Here is a 20,821-nt window from a genome sequence, read left to right on the forward strand (position 1 = left end):
AAAATAGATAATTATAGTATGGTCACACTAATATTGAGGACGAAAATATTCAAAGGAAAGAAGGTGGTGATGGAAACTAGGTCTATAGTGATGGTGATCGAGGGAAATGAAGAATAATAAGGGAGAAAGATAGAGAGATATTAAAGAGATATTGATTTCGGCATAAATTTATGCCGAAATAGAGAGAGGGTGACCGACCGCGGTGGATGCCAAGACCTTGCTGACTAATATGGCGGTGGCGAAGCGATGGCGAGAGCCGGCGACGACGAGGTCGGAAGATCTTTTGAGAAGGGGGGACAGGGTCGGGCGAGGATGAGAATGCTCTCGAGGGAAAAAGATCGCGATTATCCCGTGGATTGGTCTAACCCTAAGGCGAAGTCACCCATTAGAAAGGATCGCTAGAAGATAGCGTTTTATATATAATATAGTCACTATAAGTATTTAGTTATATTATTCGGGCTCACTAATATATTAGCAATATTTTAGGCTTATATAAATAAGGCATTAAGAGACCTTCTTAACGATATTTATATCGCGTTTATAGATAATATCCTTATCTTTAGTAACAGCGTTATAGAGTAACGTAGACCACAAGCGAGTCGGCCGCACAAGCGAGTCGGCCACTTTCCTGCGAAACGCGACCCCTTCACTTTCAACACTAATTTTTCAACAACAAAGCATGAAATCGTCTTCTCAGGAAAACAGAATACTTTTAGCTCTTAAGGCAATCAAACCATACAAAAATCTCAGCATTCGCCGCGCTGCAAAAGCCTATAACATGCCTTACGCAACATTACGCGATCGACACGACGGTAAACCTGCACGACAGAATACCATGCCTAATTCGCGAAAACTTACAGAATTGGAAGAAGAGACACTTATTCAATATATCCTCGACCTCAATTCGCGATCATTTCCTCCTAGATTAAGTGGTGTTAAAGATATAGCCAATAAACTTCTCCATGAACGCGACGCGACTAAGGTTAGGGTGAACTGGGCTGCAAACTTCGTCAAACATTAACCAGAGCTTAGGACACGTTTTACTCGGAAATATAACTACCAAAGAGCTTAATGCGAAGATCTAGACGTGATTAACACGTGATTTAAGCTTATGAAGAAGATAAAGGCTCACTATGGGATTATGGATAATGATGTCTATAACTTTGACGAGACCGGCTTCATAATGAATATTATCTTGATAACTATAATAGTCACTACATCTAAAGGACATGGAAAAATAAAAATGGCATAGCCTAACAATCGAGAATGGTCGACAGTTATTTAGGGAATTAATTCCCAAGGGTGAGCGATCCCATTATTTATTATCCTCGCAGCCCAGAACCACCTCGTAAATTAGTACACTAAGACTAATCTCTCTACAAACTGGGTAATCACAATAACCTACAATGACTAAACCAACAATAAACGAGGTCTAAAGTGGATTAAGCACTTTAACAAGCACACTATATCTCGCATAAAGTTCTCTCATCATCTCCTCGTACTTAACGAACATAAGAGCCATTATTCATTAGATTTCGAGCTCTACTACTAGACATATAATATTATCACGCTTTATATACCTTCACATTTATCTCATCTCCTTTAGCCGCTAGATATTAAATACTTTAGTCCTTTAAAGAAGATATATAGTCGACAAATTAAGAATCTTATACGGGCTCATATTAACCACGTGATAAAGGTTGAGTTTCTATCCACGTTTAAGGAGGCCTTTTTCGCTTCTATAACTGAAGAGAATATTCATGGAGATTTTCGAGGGTCAGGACTTGTACCACTTAACCCAGAGAGTGTTCTCTCGAAACTGAATGTTAAGTTACGGACTTCATCACCTCCCGTACCTCCCTTGATGACAACCGACTCCTGGGTCTCGAAAACACCGCAGAACACCTTCGAGGCTAGCTCACAATCCGAATTCATCAAAACTCGAATTGCTAATCATTAGAATAGCTCTCCGACTCCAATTTACCAGGCAGTAGACCAATTTATGAAGGGTACACAGTTAATAATGCATTCAGTCGCGCTACTCAAGAATCGAGTCGAGACCCTTGAAAGGGCAAACCAAGCCCTAAGTAAACGTCGAAGGGCCAAAAGGACACGTATTCATCAAGAAGGATCACTTACCATAGATGATGCACAAGATCTACTGGTCCAAAGATTCGCGGATGAGCAGATACAGCGGGAAATACAGCAAAATGGTGGTCTTGGCCGGGGGGCTCCAAGGAGAGAAAGGCGCTGTGGCACTTACAGTAAGACAGGACATAATGCGCGAACCTGCCAGGAAGATAAAGAAATGTCTAATGTATACAGTTCTGAGTAGATATGATATAGTCCTGTTTTTTTGGCGTTGTAATGATATTAGATTGTGGTGGGATAGCGAGAAAGTGGCTGACTCGCTTGTGCGATCAACTCGCTTGTGGCCTACGTTAGATATAATGATAATACTCTTTAAGTAAGTAATATAGTTCTCTTATCTTATAAAGTCCTTATTATTATATTCTTACACTTCTTTTACTCGCTTTTCTAGATATATCGCTGCGATAGCGATATATATTATATATTGGTCTTCTATAACTTATAATATTGTTCGAAAAATATAGTTTTAGCCTATTTTATATTTCTAAAGGGCTTTAATTAACCTTCTATCGAACTTTAGGGATTAAGCGAGTTTAATATATTTTAATAAGTGAGATTCATTATCTATTATTAACGCGTTAATAAAACACTTATATCTTAGTAGTATAGTGTTAATAATCTCTATATATTAAGTGAGTTCTATTCTATTAAGCTTATTTTCTATAGCTTAAGCTTTATATTCTAGGCGCTTTCTAGCTAGAAGCCACTAAAGTTCTAAGTGCCTTATATAAATCATAATCTTCTTGTTTATAGATTAAGAAGCACTAGGCGAGTCGATTTGATCGAGTCCGCTTAGACTGAGATTCTCGTTAGGGGTGCTTCCCCTAAAAGTCCCTTATACTCTTAAGTCTCCTAATGACTTAACCTAAAGATCCCTTGTAGGGACTAATTCTACGCTTCGCGTGTTAGGCGCCATTATGTTATATACTCTGATCAGTTTAGAGTGATACTTAGAGAATATTAAAAATGCCTCGAGGAACAGGCAGAGTGATAACACAATAGGGGGTTGAGATATTTCTATCTAGAGGTGCGCTCTAGTACAAGACTCTAAGCATAAGGAAGAGAAGTTCCTCGTGTGGGTAGCTTGCGTGAAAAGTGCGAAGCTCAAGAGTCCGCTAGACTATATTTGTGTGCGCTGTCTTGGCGCGCGCTTAGGGGTGCGCGCTATGCTCCCTGCGCGCCCGTTGGAACGCTTGTCCTGAGTTGCGCTCATGACAATTCATTAGCACCAGTGGCGTGAATTGCCACTATGTTGACCATAGACCTGTCGCCAACTAGATAGTGAATCATTATAGTCCCATAACTGAAAAGTAAGTGAGGAATATAAGCATGTTTCTCACCAAGCGCTTTAACAATAGTTTCAATTGGAAACATGTGTCGATACACAATGTCGCCTGTGAAACGAGGCGGGATCTCCTTCCCAGCAATCTTTGCTCTAGTTAAGCTCTTAATATCGTCACAGCCTATAACAGCATCGGCTTTGGCATTGGTATCATCAGAGAAAACCATATTCACTCCGTCTCCTTCAGCTTGTGAAAGCTCTTCAATGTCGACCAAAGTTTTGCGGAAGAAACAGAGGATTCGGAGGGAGGAGACCAACCATAACCTCTAAGAGTCTTGCTCGATGAATATACCCACATTCTTCCTCGTCCCGAAGCTCATACAAGAGATCGCCTATTTTGTAGTCGTTTTGACCCTCATTTCCAGGCTTGGGGTTCACAGCAAAGCGAATGTTCATGAAGAATCCTGGCGAATTTTTCTTGAAGTGTTTGCGAAACCCGACCACAAGATCAGGATCAATTAGGCCAAGAGCGCGGATAGTATTGGTCGCGAAGGTGAGTCCTGCTCCAATGTCGGAGAACTCTGGCGCGGATTCGTATACATGTATTGGAACTCCTCGTCGGTAAAGTCCGATGGCCAATGCAAGACCACCAAGGCCACCACCCACTATTGCTATCTTGAATGGCTTCGTGCGAGACATTTTTTATTGTTTTCCACGGCAAGTTAGATTCACAGTCAGCTCATCAGAGAATTTGAAGCCTTGCTTCTACATCGGTTCTCGGGAGAGCTGTAACTTATGGCATAGTCATTTGCAGATGGTTTGGTCGATAAGGCCCTTAGCCAAGACTACTAAAGGCTCAGAGACACAGTTATAACCACATGGATGGACTTCTGGAAAATCGGTCCGCGGGCCGGAACCCTTTTCGCGACACAATCTAGACCCATATTTGCGGATAGAGCACTCTCTTGATCTCCTAAATAACTTAACTATCCTTTTCACTTTGATGATACAGCATTGTGCAATCTCACAAGCGTGTTAACGGGTGATGTGGTCACTGTATAACGATGCCGTGTAATCGCTTCTGTGTCCATGCTTTCGATTTGATCAAACCTTTGCACAATTCTGGCAATAACATAGCCAGCTTCAGTCAGAGCAAATTGTTGGCCTAGACAGATTCGTGGTCCGCCATTGAAAGGGAGATACTCCCACCCAGTCTTGCGGTGATTCCATCTCTCAGGTTTGAACTCATGGGCATCAGGGCCCCAGATATCTGTACGTCGATGCATGATATGCACATTGTAGGCCACCTCCGAGCCTTTACGAATGTACACTGGCGAAAGACCGTCCACGCCGCCGCCCCGTGGAAGTGTTGTATCTCTGACGGCACGTCGACCGTTCTCTGGCACGATTGGGTGAAGACGTAGGACCTCTGACATGACGTTTTGTAGATACGTACATGATTTGAGAGTCTCAAAGGAGATGTTTTCTGTGGAGGGGTATACACCAAAATGATCGATAATGGCTTTGCGAAGGATAGTGTAGATCTCTGGGTTTCGAGCGAGGAGGTAGAATGTCCACCCGAGTAAGCCCGCGGTTGTATCTCGGCCAGCTACAATGGTCAAGTCAGTGAAAAGTGAAAGACCTCGAGGAGAGTTTTCTTGCATCAAAGGAGGGAAGTAAGCCAACTTACCAAGTAGAATATTCAAAAGCTGACCTCGGAGTTCTTGGGGGTCTTTTGTCACTTTCACGAGCTCGTCCAGAAAGACATAGGTGTGTTGCTTCGTGGCCACCTTCTCTGCGCCGTTGCTCGATGATAAGTCCGATTCCAGAGCTCGTCGCACGTAGTAATCTGCAAATCGGTGGACCTCTCGACAATTCCTACGGAATGACAGAGGCGAGTAAAGGTAGTATAGGTCCATTAAGCGAGAACGATAACACACCCCCAAGTTGGCATTGTCAAAACATTGCCCGAAGGATGCCCATTCGAGTTCTTGCTGACCCGTTTCTTTCGTCGCTATCATTGTGGCAGCTTTCTGAGAGTGCACGCTTTGCCCGAAGAGGAATTCCGTGGCTGAGTCAAGTGTTAAACGGAAAAACAGAGGAGCAAGATCGACCGTGGCAGTCCATGAGTCTGGGTTCACGGGCAAACAGTCGAAGAGGGCCTGGACATGAGTCTCTTCCAAAGCCAAGTCAGCAACCTGTGCTCGCGTAAATTGGGGCCTCAAGAGCCCTCGGGAGTGCGACCTGCGTCTTCACATAAGCATGAAACTCGTGGACGGTGAGAGGGATGATTATTCAACATACCATTCTTTGCCATCGCTAGTGAAAATACCTTTTCCAATGAATGGGCTGAACACCCCGGAGCGCAGAGGACCAAGCTCAAAATTATTGAACTGTGTTGCCAGTATCGCTTGCACATTCTTCGGGTCCACGGTCACATGGTGCCAGTTGCCTAGTATGTTCTGATACCATGTAGGGCGCTGATCAAGTTCATCGTAGACGACGAGATCGTCATTTTGTTGATTTTGTGCCTCAGTAGATCTCATATAGCGAAGCATGATATCAATGCCGAAAGGCAATCTGCTGGGTCGTACAAAAGCCGGTTTGCATCCTAACTGACGTGCTCGTCGTGCATGATGAATCTCGCGCCAGATATATCCCAAGATGTATGCAACACTAATTCCCACCACAACGGCGGGCCAGATAGCGATAATAGAATTCATGGTTTACAATGAGGATGGTAGAACGAGTTCGGAGCCAAGAACAGATCTGGTATAAAGAAGCTGTTGTTTCTCACTCATCTCTGCTATTATCATATTCTTATATGCGTATTTAACTGTTTTAAAGGAGCGGTTGGCATGGTCTGTTGTGTTTCCATAACTTCGCAGTTTCACCGGAGACTCACCACAAGGCACCCCACCTCGCGAGTCTCCCCGCATCATAGGGCCAGTTTGTAACGTAGAGTTTCCGAAATGGCGGTTAGATAACGATCAGCAACCAAGATTGGGGCTTGACCACATAGCGTTCGCCAGACTGAAGGGATCGGTCCAGATGTGATTTCCGACCGCGTATCTTGGTTTGGTAGATGCCCATTTAGCTCACGGCTCATTCTGGTGGCCAGTGCGGCACGTCGGTTTCTTTTACGGGGAGACAGATTGCCGATTGGTTCTTTGAGCCGTTAATACGAAGTCCTCTCAACTCATCTTCTAGGATGCCATGATGGCTAGCTGGTCTCCTTCCAGGTTAATGGTATAAAGAGATCGTGAGAGAACATGTATGCCTCGTAGAGATACCCCATGACTCGCCACACTGATCCCTTTCACCGCACAAACTCGACATATCAATTCAGCGATGGACCAAGCCAATATGAGCAAGCAGGATATCATGACTTGGACTGAAAATGATACTCAACCAAGCGGTGACGGCGAAATCATGGGCGAAGTCCAGCCAAAAGTCCATTTCAACCTCTGGCATTCTCTGGCCATGAACTTTTCCATCACATGCACGCCTCTCGCCATTGGGGCCTATTTGTCTCTTGTGATTGGTCTCGGAGGATCGCCATACTATATATGGGCATTCCTATTTGGTTCATTCTTCCAATTGATTCTTGGGTTAGCGGTGGCAGAGGTTGCTTCCTCGATCCCGCATTCTTCAGGTCAGAAGCCTGTAGCCTCAGTTACTCATTCTGTTCATTCCCCCTCTCGCTCATAGCATTCTTCCCAACTATCTGGCTGGCTAAAGCCGTGACCAACGTTACTGACATCTCTCACTCTACAAGGACCGGCGTACTGGGTTCAGCATCTTGCTCCTACAGAATGCGCAAAGTTCTTCGGTTTTCTTGTGGGCTGGACAACAACGGCAACATGGTGGTTCATCGCCATCGCTTCTGATCTCTACCTGGCCCAGCTCACACTTGGGCTTGCAATGGCACTTAACCCAGGATATTTGCCACCTCAGTGGCAATACTATCTCGTCTACTGTGCCTGGGCTGTGGCAGGCTTTGTGATCAATCTCCCATACATCTTTCACGCGTTGGGCCCGACCTTGATCGGCGCGTTTGGAGTGATCAATGTTACAGCAATCTTCATCCTCGTCAGCCTTCTCGTCCGAGCTACCCCCAAGCCCCCCGCCCACGAGGTTTTTGTGGACGTGGTCAACGAATCTGGTTGGTCATCTAACGGCGTCGTCTTCTTCCTCGCCCTGTTACCGTCTGTTCTGTGCGTCAGTGGATTTGACGCCATCACGCACATCACAGACGAGCTTGACCGGCCAACGAAGCAGGTCCCACAGGTCATCATCGGATCATCTGTCATCAGTGCCATAACTGGATTCGTCATGACAATTGTGTATTCATTCTGTATAACCAAGCCGGAGAATCTCCTGGCGCCAGTGGGACATCAGCCGATCATCCAACTCTTGTTCGACTCATGTCGTTCCAACGCTCTCGCAACTATTGGCGCCATCGGCGTCATCCTAAGCTTCTACATTGCCAATGTCTCAACATTCACCAGCTGGAGCCGGCTTTACTGGTCTTTGTCACGAGAGAATCAGTTCCCTTTTTCCAACTGGACGTCAAAACTGTCAGCCACCGATAGTCTTCCCTGCAACGCCATGGTAGTCAATCTACTTCTCGTGCTCGCGCTGGGTGCGATCCAGCTCGGCTCTCTGACAGCACTGAATGCAATACTAGGGGGTGCCGTTGTTCTCGGAACAGTCAGCTACTCATTGACCTTTGGCTGTGCCCTCTACAGAGGTCGGGATTATCTGCCTTCCCAGAGATGGTTGAACCTTCGTGGGTTCGGCACTCCGATTATCTACGTTGCTCTTATATGGTGCCTTTTCATCAGCGTATGGCTTTGTTTCCCTCTTTATCTCCCTGTCAAGCCGGAGTACATGAATTGGGCCTCTGTAGTGGTGGTGGGAGTCCTTTTAGCAGCCACCATTGATTGGTTCGTACGTCCTTCGGCTAGATCTCGAAGTGCGACTGAGGTCAACTGAAACGAAGACAATAGTTGAGCGTACACTGAGACTGGAAAACAATAGGGGCAGAGTTGTTATCTCGTTGTGGGGGTGGGTGTGCTTAACTAGACAAAGGGTTAAGCGATTGCCGGGCACGTCCAGAACATGTTACGTTAAATTCTTCCCGTCGTTGGCAGAATTCTTGGGTAGCTACCAGTCAATCTTATTTGACATCAACCATTGTTTCATCATCTATAAGTATTTCGTTACACTGTGCGGCCCGGATATGCCAGAAGCTAGTCTAAAGTCACGCATAACACATATATGTCTTGTGTTGTTTAGCGACGGTCCCGAGACCAGTGATCCCGAACAAATTTTTGTCGTCATCTTCCCAGACCAGGTTGAGCAGCCGGACTATCTGCTCCGCGAGCGCGGTGTGGGTGTGGTGAGTTCTAAAGAGACTCAGTAGACGGTGACGTTGCCTTTTTTCAACCATCATCGAGCCTGTAATCATCATAGGCCATGCGAGGACACAGCTTACCGGCTCTTTACTAATTATTTCGATGAGCGACATGGTCTCTTCAATGAGGGGTTGAATGTCTCGCATGACATGCTGAGGGCCTTGACCTTCTACAATGCGACATTCGTGAAGAAGCATGAGCAACGTTTTCTGCACAATCATGCCCGCCATTGTTTCAGCATAATTGTGTGCTTGATGTTCATCGGGTGTCCAGTCAGCGACGGCTCTCTTCGTGTCCTTGTAGAGAGCTTGCAATTTTGGATCGTCGTTTCGAGAGATGCTTCGCTTTTCATACAGGACCAATCGAGAGATGGTAGGGATCAGCTCGTAAAGCTGATACGCGCAGCCCATATAAGAGCCGAAAGTTTGATATGTTTTGATGCAGTCAATATCTGAAATAATCGGATCTTGATCCGGCATCAACTCGAGTGCTCGTCGTTCTAAATGGGAAAGGGCTGCAAAATAGGCGTAAGCTTCAAAGAGTATTCCGGCAAGCGGCAAACTCCTTGCCATCGGTTCTCTCGTGATGAGATGTGAGCAGAATTCACGTGCAGCTCTCACGTGGAGCGACATGGCGCCATTATCATTACCTCCCAGAGCCTATGTAGAATAATGTCAGATCAATTAGACCGGCATATCTCGACGGCTGTAGTGAGGTAGCCTACCTCATACATGCACATGAGAATAGCCACCAAGAGAAGACTCAGTGATTTCTCGGGTGAGGTTCTCTCGACCCAGTGTGTCAATGCGTACTTGAGTCCTTTGAGAACGGTTCCGTAGTGCTTGTAAGTCGTCACCAGCACATCCGGATCTTTGGTTAAATGCTGGCAATGGATCCCACTGACGGCTAGCACAGCGTGCATAACCAAGTTATCTGCAGAAGCTAACTCGAGGGTTGGGGACAAGAATGGATTTGTGTGGTTTTCACGACCAGTCAATGTGTGGCTAGTAATTTTGACATAGTGTTCGATGAGCATGTGGAAGTGATGGGAACCCTGCAAACTGATCGGAACACCAGGCCATCCGAGATCGCAAATGACATCGTGATCTCTAGAAGCATCCTTTATTATATTTTGAGAGGTCTCATGCGGCGGGAGCTGACGAGCACAGGGCTCGCTGACTGATATGGGCGTTTTCGAGACCCTTCCCCCTGCTTTCAGGTTGATTTGCCACGCAAATCCGTGCGACTGTGGGATGTCATGATCACCATTCGGCCAGGCACATATAAGCTGCTGTTTTTTGCAGCTTTTGCAGGCCGGTTTCTGCTCGTCACACTTCTTGCGTCGAATCCTACAGCCAAGACATCCTGACTTGCTTCGCAAGAAACGAGGTCGAATGGCCTTTGGATATCGGGCTTGATTGGGTGGCTTGTAGGGCTGTTTGTCCCCCATTGTAGATGTTTGTTGCTGTGGTGGCAATCCCAGTGAGCGTTCACCTCTATGATCACAATTGGTAGGGGATGCCAGCGATGAGGATGACTGTTTCGTTGTTCTGATAAGCCTTAGATGATGTTCAAGATATCGACGCTGAAAAGTATTGATTTGAGTACTCACTGTGCTTCAGTCCAGGTGAGCGCACGTAGGAGCCATCGGGTCAAATGAGCCCGGGTACCATCCAGAGCTTCCTTTGAGTCCGTAGAATGAAGAAGACGATTCCGGTGCAAGGGAGCGCACGAATCACTCGGGTACCTATTATGTAACTACTCCGTAGGACAGGTCGAGATTCAGGGAAAAGTGCGGGGGTGGCAATTCCTTCCGAGCTGACATTAGACTATACCGAAAGTAACCAGATTGGCGGTTAGATAAGATAGCCTGCGATAAGATGATAAGGCCCCTACGGATGATCCTGGTAGGTGAGAAGTGATATCCCTACCATGTCTACTGTAAGTCCTGTGAAGATCGGTGAGATACTGAAAGGTTACATTCATCTCTTGGCCAGGGCATATTTGTCGGAAGAAATCTCCCACAGTTACAATACAGTCGACATATATATGACCTAGTAGGAATACGAAGACTTCAAAATACTGGGCACGATTCCTGTCTCTCCCTCTACCACGGAAACTGGTATGGCCCTTTGCACACTGTACTGTCCGCTACATGCACGCAAGTATGCCAAAGCGGGCTCACATTCAAAGCATGATCAACCCTCCATTGGCGCAAGTGACGTTGGCCGTGACCCATCTGGCACTGGGGTCACACAGGAATGCCACAATGGGTGCAATATCGTCCACGAGACCGATGCGTTTCGCAGCTAGGGTTCGCTGGATGATGGGCTTTTCAACCTCCTCAACACTATCGGTCGCATTCCACCTATTCTATCGTTAGTCTACAGATCCTCTCACGCACGCACGTACATTCTTACATGTCAGTCTTGACTGGTCCAGGATTGACAGCGTTGACTGTAGTCTCGTGCGATTCACCTGAAATAACAAAGGCTGGTCAGAGGTACCACGTGATTGACGACGATATATACATACCGAGCTGTGCCGCTAGTGTTCTTGTGATACTTTCCAAAGCAGCTTTGGTTGCCGAGTAGAGAATCGAGTACGGCATGGCTACAGAGAAGTGACTGATTAGTACCTGACCTTACCTGGATTCGTGGGAAAGGCAAGAAAAACCACGTACGTGATCGCGCTCCAGACGAGGAAATGTTGACGATGCGGCTTCCTTTGCTCAAGTACTGTACACTCTCCTTGACCAGCAGCAACGGGAAGAGGACGTTTGTATGAAACATTGTGTCGAATATCTCGCGGTCGACTTCATTCAGTGTTTGATCGCTCCCGTTTGCAGCATTGTTGACTATAATGTCAATCCGACTTCCGAATTTCTTGACCACCTCTGCTACCAGTCTTGGAGCTGCCGTCGTCGGTTCAGCGCAGTCGGCTTGTATAGCAATGGCTTGCACACTCCCACCGGACTCGGACTCGATCTGAGAGATTGTTGCCTGTGCTCCCTTAGGTGATGAAACATAAGTCAGAGCGACGGAAGCCCCTCTCCGTGCCAGCTCTTTTGAAATCTCAGCGCCGATCCCTTGGTAGTATTATTAGGATTGGCCCATTCGTGTCTTGCATTCCTCTATACTCACCTCGCGAGCCTCCCGTGACGATAGCAACTTTTCCCTGTAAAGGGCGAGACATGATCAAGGCAACAAAAGTCTTCAAGGACGGGAGTGTTGTATGCGACAAATGAACCGGAAACCAGATATGGACAGCACTTCCTCCAATCAGCGGGCTCTCGAAGACTTAACAATGCATCTGCTAGTTTCTCACGTTTTAGATGACTCAACTGATCCGTGTTAAAAAGGATGAATCCTTTATTGTACAGCTAGGTCTAGGCTTTGGACGAAACAACGAAGGAAGTCAGGACGGCTATCTCTACCCTATCATGTTCATTAAAATAAACTTCGATGCCGCTCGGCTCTTTGACGATTTTCTGCATCGGTTTCGGCCATCTAGCTTGGGTGTTCGACGGCACTCGGCAAATATGAGTTGGGGGCTTCGAACCACACCTCAGTCGAATTCGGGTAATTTGGCTTGCTACATGAGACAATGATCAATTCGGGGTTGCCGAATATTTTTATCCATGCCATACACCTCGACTGCAAACGATAAAGACGCGCGGCCCTCGAAATTGCACTGCTTTACTCGAGTCGAAGTAATCTAGGCATATATATCCTCTTGTCCACAGGGTTGTGCCTCTAAATAGGGTATCTTAAATATGACGGACAAAGAAATTCCACGCGTGAAGGCATCCGTGGGTGCGGCAAAGATTCACGAGTTGATGCTAGAGTATGGGGGAGTCATCATCGAGGAATTTCTCTCCCCTGCCGAGGTTGAACAGCTAAATAGCGACATTGACGCACCGTTCGAGGCTCTCCAACACGGCTCTCTTAGTGATGTCAAAGCATTAAAAGACTTCCACGGGGAAAAGACGAAACGACTAACCAACTTGGTCACCTACAGCAAGGTGTTCCGGCAGGATATCTTGAACAAAGATATCCTACACGCCATACTAGAAATTGTCTATTCCCAGGACAACAGCTCGTACTGGATGTCAGCGGCTCAAGCTATCGAGATCCACCCAGGAAACGAAGAACAGAGACTGCATCGCGACCAGAGCCAGTTCAGAGTATTCAACTTGCTCGGCCCAGAAGGTCCTGAAGCTGTGATCAATTTCCTCACCGCACTTACTCCCTTCACGGAGATCAATGGCGCAACACGAGTCATTCCAAGATCGAACAAGTGGACAGATTTCACTGACATGGGACGATCTGAGCACACCATCCCTGCGTTAATGAACCCCGGCGACGCTCTGATGATCACCGGAAAAACAGTGCACGGTGGAGGTGCAAATAAAACCGTCGACGAAAAGCGCAGAGGCCTCGCGCTGACTTTTAGTCTCAGTTACCTCACCCCAGAAGAAGCATATCCATTTCAAATCAGTCACGACGTCGCGAAGACCATGACAAAGAAGGCTCAGCGGCTCATTGGGTTCAGATCCCAGTATCCGGCTTCCTCGGGCGGGTTATGGCAATGTGATTATGCAGAGCTGGCGGATTTTCTTGAATTGGACTCCGTGGAGGCACCTTCCCAGATCCAGAAGACCAACGGGTATCATTAGCTAGCACTTTGTACCTCCGTAATGCTGTATGATCTCTAAGTCAGGAATGTTGATGACAGTGTTTTCGAAGCCAATACTGGGACACACCCTTCAATCGACTGTAAACGTTTCAGACTCAAGGGCTTGTGATCACCACTAATTGCTTCCAATGAGAATGGCTTATCTGAACGGCGAGTGCGAAGGGTAATCACAATTTTTTCAGATTCCGTTGCCTCTTATCGCTTGCACTGTGTTCAAGTTTCCGCGGTTAGATAAAAAATAATGCTAGCTGGATCCTCCGTTACGTACGCACGTAGAGTGAGATTCAGTCTCGTGGCATGTGTCTCATCTTCTTGAAAGTCATCTTATCAGAAAACGGGTGTTTTACTCAAGCTTGCTCCGACCACTGTTTGACCCGGTGCTACGCCCTGTCGTTGTTGTATCATGCAGAATGCAGCTCCATTGCTGCAACCAAGGCTGAGAGTCACTCCTGAAATCAACATCGTGACTCATACGAGTGTACCGTTGCATCTTCGAGAGCCATGTCGTCAAAAAGGTCGTTACCGTTGAACAATGTGTCCATGAATGCGGACGGACCACCTAGTTCATCGAGGATGGACCTTGGCTCACCAAGAACTGTGTCCATGTTCCAGGAGTCCAGGGTAGGTGTCATTGAATCCTGCACGATGTCGGCATCTACACCTGCAGCTATTGTCTCGAGGCCGGGACACCAGTGGTTCAGTGAAGGGAAAAGTGCTTCCAATTCAGCCATTTCACTAGTGCCCAGCCTATAGTTGCCTGGGCCGGGAGATCCATTGGCTGTAGAATTTTGAGGCTCAATCACATTTGCTCGGTCAGACTTCAACTGGGCAATCTTCCGACTCGCCGTGAATGCCAGGCCAAACTTGTTCTCTAGGTTGCTTACAACAGAGCAAATCACGTCTAAGCTGGCAACACGTCTTGTCTCCCATTCCGGAGAGGCTGGTTTGTACTGTAGTAAGGGAATGGCTGCTACCGTGCAAAAGAAACCGTGTATCGCAGCGAGAAATGGTGCTTGGTCTCTGCAAAGAATGTCCTCGTATAGATCTGCCATCGTGACAGCGGCAATAACCGATGCGATTGAGCATACCAGCTGCTTTCCAGATCCAGGTGTGAGGACCTGCAAGAGTATAATGGTACCGAGATACGCTATGTGCACCTCGAAAGTGGAAAAGTGGTATGGCATCCTGATTCCTTCAGCGTAGAGGCTGATCTCAGCAGGAAGGCCGCACACCCATGACTTGAGGGACTCATGGAACTGCTGCTGTTGCTCAGAGGAGAGGCGACTTCTGGACGTCAATTCTGCGATTTCGCCCATGATACGAGACAGGGTCATATCTGCCATAAAGGCCAGTGCCCCCTGTGTGAGGACACTATAGTTGTCTTTGGTCAGAACTGGAATATCCAGGTCCTCCGGACGCAATAGTGGAGGTCGACCGTAGACCATCGACAGCACACAATCGCTGGCCTGCTATGGTTTAGCGTTGCGTAAGGGCAAAGGAAGTAGCTCAACTTACATGGAGCATCCAGATTATCTTTAGGCGGCAACTCGTATCTGCTTTACCCAGTAATGTAGATTTGCAATGCATTCCCATCTGTATAGCGAGGCGTAAAGCTGAGCCAGTCACATGCCAGGGCCCTACAAGGCTGACTCGGTTGGGAGATTTGGGACTCCAAAGAGTCAGAAGACACATTGCTTTAAGGACTGTGAGGGCATTTCTCTCGTAATGAATTGAGATCAAGAGCATGACTTTGTCGTACAATGCCTTTGTGTCGCCAAGTGACCATTGCGGGCTCGATGGCCGAATAAGACTGCCCGCGAAGCAAACAGCTTGTTGGAGTAGAGTCGATGCTCTGGGCGAGTCAAGTTCGTCTCGTTCAATCATGGGAAAACTATCAGCCAGGCATCTGAAGAATGAGTCGATCAAAGCTCCGCGAAGTGGTTGGGGAGGAAGAATATCGGCTTCTGATACCTGAAGGATCATGTCCAGGGTCTTTGGAGTGTCTGTTAGAAATGATGGCTCTACTACGGGGACATCTTGGGTATGTCCACCAGCCGGGGCTTGCAGGATTGAGTGATCCGCAATATACGCAGCGTCGTTGATGGAAGTGTCGAATGGCCTGAGATGATAATCCTTCACGGCAGTCGTGTTTGCTGGTTGCTTGGTTGGCTCTTTTGGTGGCTCTGACTCGGATTCTCCTAATGTTGGTCTACCATGTTCACTGGCTGTCAGTTCGATGGGACTGCGAAGCGTATGCATAGATAAATTTCTACGATTTGGGAATATTTTCTTCGGCGAAGTGTTGGTATCATCCCCGCGATTGCGCATGTGCCGGCGCAGTTTTCGTCTACCTTCGAAGATTCTGCAGTAGAAATCAGTAAGATGATGTGGAAGCATCTGGAACTGCACTCACCGACAAGTTGCTTGGGATTTGCGACAATTACTGCAGCGTCCATCATGGTCATCTTGTACATCGCATCGAATCTGGAGAGAATCAGTCTGCCGTTGAGTTGGAGAATGAACGATCGTTGCATACCTTACGTTCGTGACACCGTACACACACGACTCTGGCACGATCTTTACTGGCTTGATACTCCATGTGTTGTGATTGCAAGGGACTGAGTAGTTCCAGGCGTCAACACTGAGGTCCGGTCCCTGTGTCTGAGGTTGAATTGATATTGGGGTGTCAATTACGTAACGATTTCCGGGAGAAGAAGGGATTTCGGAACCCCTTGCCCTGTACCTTAGCTAAGACAAGACTAAAGTAAAACGAGAAGTCTGGGCGACAGCCAAGCAGCTTTACCGATCGCGTAGATAAGACTCCAACAATACTCTCAAGCTTGAGCACTGTGCTCTTCATACAGTGTGCCCTTGGAACCGAAACGCGTAAACTATGACATATATTTGGAACAAACAGATCTGGTCAACAATCTATGCTCTCTATGTACAATTAGAGATGCCCTTTAGAGCCCATGATAGAGATAACCTCGTCAGCTGCACGACTTCCCGCCCTCAATGCACCTTCAAGGTAACCCTTCCACTCTCTCGCAGTCTCACCACCTGCAAAGTGAACATTCTTCCACGGAGCACGGAGCTCCTCGCCAAAACGAGACAAGTAACCTGGAGGCATCGCAGACGTTGGCGCTCCCCCCATCCATTCCTCCTCGGACCATGTGCCCATGTTGAACTCGAGCACGTTGTCGACCAGATGTCGCTGTTCTGGCTCGACGAATTTGCTCAGATGCTCGAGGACGGCTTGCTCGCGAGCAAGAGGGGTCAATTTGTACCACTCTTCAGCAGCTTTACCGGCAATGAACAACGCCAGTGTGTACGAGTTGAGGTCAAAAACCGACAGTTCCCAGGAGAAGCAGATTGGACCTTGATAGCTTCTGAACTTGCCTAACAGACCTAACTCTCTCCACCACGGCTTTGCATATGTGATGCACGCTTTGGCATATATCCCAGGTCGCGTCTGGGTGACCAGCGTGCGCTTGCCCTGTGGAAGCGGAGGAGTAAACTTGATCTTTGTGTATGTGTTGGTGGGGTTGGCCATGATCACTTTGTTGGCCAGAAATCGAGAGCCGTTGACAGTGGTAAGCAATACTTGATCCCCATGTTGATTGATCTCGTCGACTGCACTGTTAACCAAGACCGAGCCTGGCTTCAATTCGGCGGCAAGACCTTGAGCGATTGCAGAAGTCCCCTCTTTGATGAACAGGTTCTGGGCTCCCAGTTCGTCATCAGAGATCAGAGAGTACAGACCTCCACCGGATTTGACATAGTCGGCCCAATAATGGATGCCTACTTCGTCAGGCTCCCTGCCCACGTTGGCACGACACAGTGCAGCGGCAGCTTGCTCGCCTGTATGTCCCAGTTGTCGCTTTTTCGCCCACTCTGCTACGCTGAGGTCTTCTGCATTGGGAAAGCTACTGGTGTTGTTGATGTCGATGTTCGGATTTTCGGTCAGTTCCCACTGAAAAGCTTCCAAGAACTTATTGAACGATTTCGTCTCCTTCGCAGAGAACTGTACTCAAAATGCAATCAGATGAAGTGTAACAGTGCTTCAGAGAACGGAATTTCTTACCTCTGGACCTGAATAAGCCGGATCCGATACCTTTGCACGCGCCACGACACCATTCGTCTTCTGAAAGACCCCAAAGGCCTCCGGTGGATTGTATTGTTCGATGAATGTCAACCCGAGTCGCTGGGCATGGGCGTATATCTTGGGCTGCGTGGTCTTGTTGATCCATGTAGCTCCGAGCTCAGTGTAGCCTGGACCACTTGCGAGCTTGATGGTTTTGCTCCGTCCACCAATACGATGAGTCGCTTCCAAAAGAATGACTCTCAGACCACTCTTGTGCAAGTCATATGCAGCTTGGACGCCACTGAATCCTCCACCGACAACGACGACATCTGTTTTGGTTGGTGCTGCCTGAAGGCCTAAGATCGAAGGCCCAGGACTGCTCCATACCTTCTGGCAACCTCCAGTAGCCGCCACGGCTTCCACTTCGAAGAATACCCCTTCTTGATAGAGTTTCAGGACCGGTACCAGGCATGTGGGAGGCTTATGTCCTACAAAATCCATCCATTCCTTAACAAGATGTTCCGTCTCGGTCCAATGCCAGTTGACTACGTAGAATCTCAGATGGAGGATATCGACTGGTCGCGATCCCGAAGCGGCCAGGGTGGAAGCAAGATTCTCGAAAGCCTGCTTGACTTGTGGCTTGAGTTCCTTAACAATCCGACCATCTTTGACTCCGACAACACCAGAAGTGAAGACTAGTCGCCCTGCCGCCGTGACGGTGGCAGAATCATGGTAAAGAGGCGATGCCTCATGCCCCGGAGTATTGACAAATTCGACTGACGGTCTCAGATCTCTGGGTGCCATTTTTAGATTCAGATGTGATAGATCAAATTATAGCACCGGGCGCGCTGAAAGAAAGTACCTGAGCAAGAGTAAAAGCCTTTAAGAATCCGACAAATCCTTACAGTGCTCCGAAGTTAAACATGCTTCGGCTCAGCCAATCTCTGTCTATTAATGCTCGGCCCATACAGATACTAGCATAATGTATGAGCCGCACCAAATTTGACAAAGTAAACGGCAGTCATAGGCCAAGGCATTTGATCAGGTTAGTTCCAGTAATGATGCTGTACTACCTCAGGACCAGTCAAGTGCGCGGCGATTCTAGGCCGATAATCAACAATGACCGACAGCCGACGGCTTACGGTTAATAACTTTAGGCCATCTCGGCACACGACTGTAGGCGCTTCCAGAGCTCTAGCTGAAAGGGCTCGCTCGTTATCTACTCGCCGAAGCTTCAGCGCTTAGATCGATTCGCACTCGATGCTAGCACGCCATTCAATGTCTAAGATCATTTAACAGGCACAAGGGTAGACAAAAGGAGGCCACCTATGGAAGGATTTCAGACCCTGGAACCCGAGCTGCTTAACATCTCCTCATCATCTTCGGAGATCATCATTACCAGGATGACACAGGGAAGTCCCAAAATGTTGTTGAGTTCCTTCCTGTGTCACGCGCAAAAGCCGAGCCACCTTCCAGGGTTTGACGATACCCGACTTCCAAAACTTGCACCGATTTTGAGTACAGCAAATTTAATCTACCTGTTAGCCGGAGGTGGTTGACACCAAGAACACCCGAGGATCAGGAGGCGCAACGGCAGTCCAGTGCACATAGAATATTTCTGAAGAAGCACAATACTAGCACTGTATATTCACACTGCCGATATATCACTGCTTATGCTCCGATGCGGGTCAAGCGAATTCGGAAAAATGAGTTAACAAGTCTATCTGTGGACCCAGGTTTTATTGTTGTCAACATATGAAGTTTGACATTGGCGAACATCCCACGTTCTCAACATCGCGACGACTGGGGGTCTTCCACTCTACGAGGATCGGCCTCATCAGCAGGTGAGATCTCTACCAACCTTAATCGAATCGTTTCTCCCTGCTCTGCCATATCGGTGTTCGTCTGCTTAACAAATGCGTCTTCTTCTCCTTTAAGGCTTCGTTCAGAGTCTTCGATTTATATTGACGTTTGATCGCTCGACTTCTTATCCGCGTACCAGTCCAGTAGATTGTCAAGGATGATAAGCACAAAGTATACTAGCATGACGAACGTGACAGTCCAAGCAGAGAATACAAACCCTCTGGTCGACGACTTATCACTTCTCAGGACGAGGGCGGGAGTGGTCATACTGTGAAACACAGATAAGTTAGTCTGGACATCCTAAAAGCTAACAGGTCTAGACCTACCAGAGCCCGATTCCCACAACAAGTCTGAGTACAGCGGTAAACCACTCCCCACGAGACTTGTTGGTCTTACCGAACGAGTAAAGCACGGCAAGTAGAATCACAAAGACGCCAGCAGCAAGGTAATAGTAGAAGATGACCATGTCGAAAATACCAAGTTAGGGATCCCAAGTAGTGTCTTCCTGGTTGACTTCGATACCAAAGGCCCCGAAAACCAAATTAAATATATCATCTCTTATTTCAACGATAGTGTTATTTTGGCCACTGAAATCGTTTATCGAAAGTTGACGAATATTAGTCAAGGAGCTATTGATGAAGCTTTCGATATTAATGTTACGATTCGCTCCACCAAGGGTGTCACCTCATGTATAGTTTCCTGATAAGTGGGAGGTACAGGGTATGGCCTGAGAGCGCGGTAGCGATGAGCGATAGTTCTTGAGCGAAGTGATCACAATCCAAAATATATAGATATAATCGTGAACGAAGTTGACTATATAGTAAAGCTATGAAATGACCATATATATATAGTCTAGAAGATCTAGGGCTCTGTTGAGCTCTAAGGGCTCTATAGTTAGAGCCTATAGATCCATAAAAGCTTATAAAGACCATGGCTCTATATTTATTATTCCTTATAGATAGAGCCCTTAATCCTTCGCTAGATTATATAACTTCTTTTCTCTAGAGTCTATATATATTAAATATAGTAACACTAAATGACTATTATTATAGCTTTATCTATGGCTATATAAGAGGCCTAGTTTATAACACTTTCTTTCTTCTAGATTCATTTATTGTCCTCAACATATATAAGATAAGTTCTCTTTTATGTGTGTCTAGTTCTTTCTTTAAATCATGGCTTATCATGCCATAGTATTATCTCTATAAACACACTAATTCCTTAACCTCTTATCGCCTAAATACCACGAAACGAATCTATTCCCTTGAGGTGAAATAAACAGAAATGGGTCGATATTCTTATTGTTAAAAGCAGAACTTAGTC

The 20,821-nt window shown here is 47.0% G+C and overlaps 9 protein-coding genes across 9 annotated transcripts; 2 read left to right on the forward strand and 7 right to left on the reverse strand.

Moving 5' to 3' along the window:
* Positions 1-3,360: 3,360 nt before the first annotated feature.
* PV08_10011 (uncharacterized protein) lies at positions 3,361-4,132 on the reverse strand (the record flags this gene model as incomplete). The annotated part of the gene is made up of 2 exons (XM_016384326.1): positions 3,361-3,757; positions 3,786-4,132. The coding sequence occupies 2 exons, from the start codon at positions 4,130-4,132 to the stop codon at positions 3,361-3,363; spliced, it is 744 nt and encodes a 247-aa protein (XP_016230928.1).
* Positions 4,133-4,428: 296 nt separating this feature from the next.
* Positions 4,429-5,991, reverse strand: PV08_10012 (uncharacterized protein; the record flags this gene model as incomplete). The annotated part of the gene is made up of 3 exons (XM_016384327.1): positions 4,429-5,042; positions 5,124-5,677; positions 5,738-5,991. 3 exons carry the CDS (start codon positions 5,989-5,991, stop codon positions 4,429-4,431), a joined length of 1,422 nt encoding a protein of 473 aa, XP_016230929.1.
* Positions 5,992-6,784: 793 nt separating this feature from the next.
* PV08_10013 (uncharacterized protein) lies at positions 6,785-8,431 on the forward strand (the record flags this gene model as incomplete). Its single annotated transcript, XM_016384328.1, has 2 exons — positions 6,785-7,088; positions 7,212-8,431. 2 exons carry the CDS (start codon positions 6,785-6,787, stop codon positions 8,429-8,431), a joined length of 1,524 nt encoding a protein of 507 aa, XP_016230930.1.
* Positions 8,432-8,699: 268 nt separating this feature from the next.
* PV08_10014 (uncharacterized protein) lies at positions 8,700-10,303 on the reverse strand (the record flags this gene model as incomplete). Its single annotated transcript, XM_016384329.1, has 2 exons — positions 8,700-9,512; positions 9,578-10,303. The coding sequence occupies 2 exons, from the start codon at positions 10,301-10,303 to the stop codon at positions 8,700-8,702; spliced, it is 1,539 nt and encodes a 512-aa protein (XP_016230931.1).
* Positions 10,304-11,040: 737 nt separating this feature from the next.
* On the reverse strand, positions 11,041-12,048 carry PV08_10015 (uncharacterized protein; the record flags this gene model as incomplete). Its single annotated transcript, XM_016384330.1, has 5 exons — positions 11,041-11,221; positions 11,274-11,331; positions 11,389-11,466; positions 11,537-11,941; positions 11,997-12,048. 5 exons carry the CDS (start codon positions 12,046-12,048, stop codon positions 11,041-11,043), a joined length of 774 nt encoding a protein of 257 aa, XP_016230932.1.
* Positions 12,049-12,628: 580 nt separating this feature from the next.
* PV08_10016 (uncharacterized protein) lies at positions 12,629-13,531 on the forward strand (the record flags this gene model as incomplete). The annotated part of the gene is made up of 1 exon (XM_016384331.1): positions 12,629-13,531. The coding sequence occupies one exon, from the start codon at positions 12,629-12,631 to the stop codon at positions 13,529-13,531; it is 903 nt and encodes a 300-aa protein (XP_016230933.1).
* Positions 13,532-14,006: 475 nt separating this feature from the next.
* On the reverse strand, positions 14,007-16,016 carry PV08_10017 (uncharacterized protein; the record flags this gene model as incomplete). Its single annotated transcript, XM_016384332.1, has 3 exons — positions 14,007-15,017; positions 15,067-15,902; positions 15,965-16,016. The coding sequence occupies 3 exons, from the start codon at positions 16,014-16,016 to the stop codon at positions 14,007-14,009; spliced, it is 1,899 nt and encodes a 632-aa protein (XP_016230934.1).
* Positions 16,017-16,501: 485 nt separating this feature from the next.
* PV08_10018 (uncharacterized protein) lies at positions 16,502-18,439 on the reverse strand (the record flags this gene model as incomplete). The annotated part of the gene is made up of 2 exons (XM_016384333.1): positions 16,502-17,575; positions 17,636-18,439. 2 exons carry the CDS (start codon positions 18,437-18,439, stop codon positions 16,502-16,504), a joined length of 1,878 nt encoding a protein of 625 aa, XP_016230935.1.
* Positions 18,440-19,594: 1,155 nt separating this feature from the next.
* PV08_10019 (uncharacterized protein) lies at positions 19,595-19,964 on the reverse strand (the record flags this gene model as incomplete). Its single annotated transcript, XM_016384334.1, has 2 exons — positions 19,595-19,766; positions 19,825-19,964. 2 exons carry the CDS (start codon positions 19,962-19,964, stop codon positions 19,595-19,597), a joined length of 312 nt encoding a protein of 103 aa, XP_016230936.1.
* Positions 19,965-20,821: the final 857 nt, after the last annotated feature.

The sequence above is a fragment of the Exophiala spinifera genome (genome assembly GCF_000836115.1).
Source record: "Exophiala spinifera strain CBS 89968 unplaced genomic scaffold supercont1.8, whole genome shotgun sequence".
Taxonomy (NCBI): Eukaryota; Fungi; Ascomycota; class Eurotiomycetes; order Chaetothyriales; family Herpotrichiellaceae; genus Exophiala; species Exophiala spinifera.